At 65.3% G+C, this 3,672-nt stretch overlaps 1 protein-coding gene across 1 annotated transcript; it reads right to left on the reverse strand.

Annotated features, from left to right (window-relative positions):
• Positions 1-826: 826 nt before the first annotated feature.
• On the reverse strand, positions 827-3,271 carry MNEG_14448 (hypothetical protein; the record flags this gene model as incomplete). Its single annotated transcript, XM_014037080.1, has 5 exons — positions 827-913; positions 1,101-1,304; positions 1,717-1,929; positions 2,371-2,733; positions 3,176-3,271. Coding segments are annotated over 5 exons (963 nt in total), but the record flags the coding sequence as incomplete, so codon positions are not given.
• Positions 3,272-3,672: the final 401 nt, after the last annotated feature.

The raw sequence follows: 3,672 nt of genomic DNA on the forward strand, positions 1-3,672 counted from the left end.
CTCGGCGGCCGCCGCCGCCTGCGCGGCCGCGGCCGCCTCGGCCGCGCGCTCGCGGTCCGCCTGCCGCGCCTGCTCCCTGATCGCCGAAACAAACTCGCCAAACAGCGCCGCGCGGCGCGGCTCCTCGAGCGCCATGTAGCGGCCGTCGCGCCAGAGGGAAGGCTTGACTGCCGGCCACGTTGAGAACGCGGTTATGGGCGGCGACACGTCAGCGAGAAGCTGCCTGAACGCGTTATCTGCGCGCTCCGCCGCCTGCGCCAGCGCGCGGTCGAGCTTGAGCTGCGGGGCGGGCGTGTGGAAAACAGCGGTGTGGAAAGCGGTCGAGAGGGGTGGATTTGAGGAGGGCGCATGGGTCGTCCGGGTCGGCGGGGCCGGACGAGGGGGACGGGGAGCACGGGAGGTAGGCAGGGAGCCCGCGGTGGGGCCTGAGGGGCAGGCGTGCCGCTGCTTGCGTACGCGTGCTTGTCACAGCGCCGCGCTGCATCCAGTCGCAGCCAGCTGCATGCATGCGGCGCTATCTCTGTCTGTCTGTCTGTCTGTCTGTCTTTCTGTCTCTCTGCCTAACACACACGAAAACACAAATGCAAACAAACACATACACACATAGATGCACACTAATGCAGCACACAAATGCAACACACCAACGTCAGATGCATGCGCATGCTGCCTGCAACAGCTCTAGCTCACACCTTCACACACACACACACACGCACACACACTTGACATACACCCCAGAAACCCACCCCCAACGTCCCCCACACAAAACATCCACAAAATTATGAAAACATGCACATCAATACCACCAGAACGACCCCAAGGCCCCCACCTTGCGCATGAACTCTTCATACACAGCAACCTGCTCCCCCTCACTCAGAGCGGCGCACGCCGGCTCAGCCTCCACGATCGGGCCGATCTGGGGTTGGGTATCGGGGTTTGGGAACCATCGAATGTGATGCAGGTGACATACACAGGGGGAAAAACCCAAGAGTCACAGGCAAAATTGCTGGGGATCGCGCACAGGGCTGCGGTACGGCGTTGGACAGAGAGCAGCGGAGTTTAGATCTCATGATTATCTAGGGTCTAGGGCTTTCCGGACCCACTGAAGAGCGATCCTCGGGCGCCCACGCGCGGCGGGCCCGGCGGGCGCCCGGCAGGGCGCGGGGGCCGGGGGAGGCGGGCCGAGGGCGGCGCAGGCGGAGGCGGCGGCGGCCCACCTCTGACCAGGGCGTCCCAGACTCGGGGTTGAGGCGCTTCAGCAATCCCACCAGCGCCTCCTGTCCCCGCGCCACCCTCTGCGCCTCGACCTGCGGGTTACGCCGCGGCGGGCCGCAGGGCGCGAGGGCGGGCGTCGGGCCGCGTGGTGGGTTGGACGCGTGGCGGGTTGCGGAATGTTGGGAGGTGACGGACAGGTGGGCGCGCCAGGTTGCAGGGCTCGAGGCAGCAGGGGCGAGGAGCGGCGAAAGAGGCAACCGGCGACTACCCCCGCTCTCCCATTGAGGGTTCAACCGAAGACGTCCAAAAACCTGGAATCACGCAAGAAGGACTCAGGTATTCGATCCAACCCCCCCGGGCACACAGAACCCCCCTTCTCTCGCCTGCTCACAACCTTCACCCCTCTCTGGTGCGAAGCCCGATCTGACATGGACCGAAACCCTGTTCATCATCAACCCCAAAACCTTTCTTGACTGACCCCAAGCCCTTCCCGAACCGGCCCACCTGGGCAGCAGCTGCCAGGTAAGCGTCAAACAGCTCCCGCCGCCGCCCCTCCTCCTCCACCGCCCCCCACCGCGGGTCCCCGGCCAGCTGCCGCTCGGCTTCCTCCCAGCTGCTGCTGTGGGAGACCGCGGGGGCGGCGCCGCGCAGCATCTCGAGGAAGGAGGCGTCGGCGGCCTTGCGGGCGCGGCGCGCGCCGGCCTCGGTCTCAATGTCCTGTTGGGTGGGTGGGTGCGTGCGTGCGTGCGTGCGTGTGTGTGTGTAAAAGGAACACATGTGACTCGATCATAAAGGATGAGACAGCATAAAATGATGTGTTCGTGTGTACGAGAGCGCACAAGAAAACGTCAGTGTCTGAGGATGTGTGTGTGTCTTGAGAGGGAGGAGGGCGGTGGGTGGGTGGGCGTGTGGACGCGCTCACGAGTGCATTCACGTTGGTGTGTGTGCCAAAAGTGTGGGACAAAAGCTGTTCGTGCGACGCTCGCAGGCCACCACGAGAAGGAGGGGTGGGTGCGTGTGTGTGTGTGTGTGTGTGTGTGTGTGTGTGTGTGTGTGTGTGTGTGTGTGTGTGTGTGTGTTTATGCCTTGCAGCGGGGCAACACACACAAGCACACACACACAAGGAGGCGAACCCAACCACAACCAATCCGCGCGCACCTTGAGGATCCGCTCCGCGTCGCCCTTGACCGACGAGAATATGTCCGAGGTTATCCGCATCGCCAGCCCGCTGAACTTCAACCCCGCATAAACCGCCTGCCCCGCAGACTCCACCACGCCCGTGCCCGTCCCCGTCCCGCCCGTCCCCGTCCCCGTCCCCGCCCCCGCGCCGCCCGTCCCGGCCGGGCTTCCGCCGGGCGCCGCCGACGGCGACGCGGCGGCGGCGACGCTCTTTAGTACCCCCGAGGCTTGGGACCAGAGGGAGCTGTAGCTGGACTGGAGGGACTGCAGGCGGCTGCTCATCTCCCCGAGGGCAGCTTCCTCCTCACGCAGCTCGTCGGCTGAGGCGGCGCCCTTGGCGACCTTGTAACAGGAAGGGGCACAGAGAGAGAGAGAGAGAGAGGCAGGGTGCTTGTGTGCGTGTGTTTGCGCGCACACGCACGTGTGTGTGTAGCTTGGGGGTGGGTGTGCGCATGCGTATGTGTTTTTTGCGTGCGCGTGTGTGTGCGCGTGTGATGTCAACGCATCTTGCCTGCAACAACGCATCACATGCTATTATCAGAGGGCTGGCGGCCATCAGCGCCGCATGCGGGGCCCACGACATCCAACCCACCGCCCCACCGCCCCACCGGGCCGCCCGCACACGCACACGTACACACACAGACACACATACGGGCACACACACACACACACATACGGGCACACACACACACACACACATACGGGCATACACACACACACATACGGGCATACACACACACACACACACACAAACATGCGCGCGCGTGTGCACGCGTGCGCCCACCTTTGCCCGCAGGTCCTGCACCGAGGCGACCTTCCTCTGTGTGGCACTCTCCTGCTCCTTCACCTGGGACTCCAGCCACGTCAGCTGCGCACCCATAGACTCCCACAGCTGGTGGGGATGGGTAGAGAGGATGAGGAGCGGGAGGGAGTGGGAGTGCGGGGAAGGTTTCAGGAGAGGGGGGTGGCGCGGGCCCTAGCCATGCCGGCCGAGCGCGCATCAGCCGCGGAACTTGTAAGCGGAGGGGGGGGGGCGTGGAGGAGGGGAGTTGAGGATAGAGGGCAGGGCGCTGCGATGCGGTGGGCAGCGCGATGCGGCTGCCGCGCCGCCGGCCCCGGCAGCGCCAACAGGGGCAGCGCAGCTGCCGACAGCGGGGGCGCCGCAAGCGGCCGGCAAAACTCAATTCCATTTCCGCTGACAGCCGGGTCATGCAGGGGGCAGCTGCCACTAGACGCACCTGCGCCGCGCCGCTCTTTTTGCCCGTGACCTCCGACCCGCCC

This window comes from Monoraphidium neglectum (assembly GCF_000611645.1).
Source record: "Monoraphidium neglectum strain SAG 48.87 unplaced genomic scaffold scaffold04495, whole genome shotgun sequence".
Taxonomy (NCBI): domain Eukaryota; kingdom Viridiplantae; phylum Chlorophyta; class Chlorophyceae; order Sphaeropleales; family Selenastraceae; genus Monoraphidium; species Monoraphidium neglectum.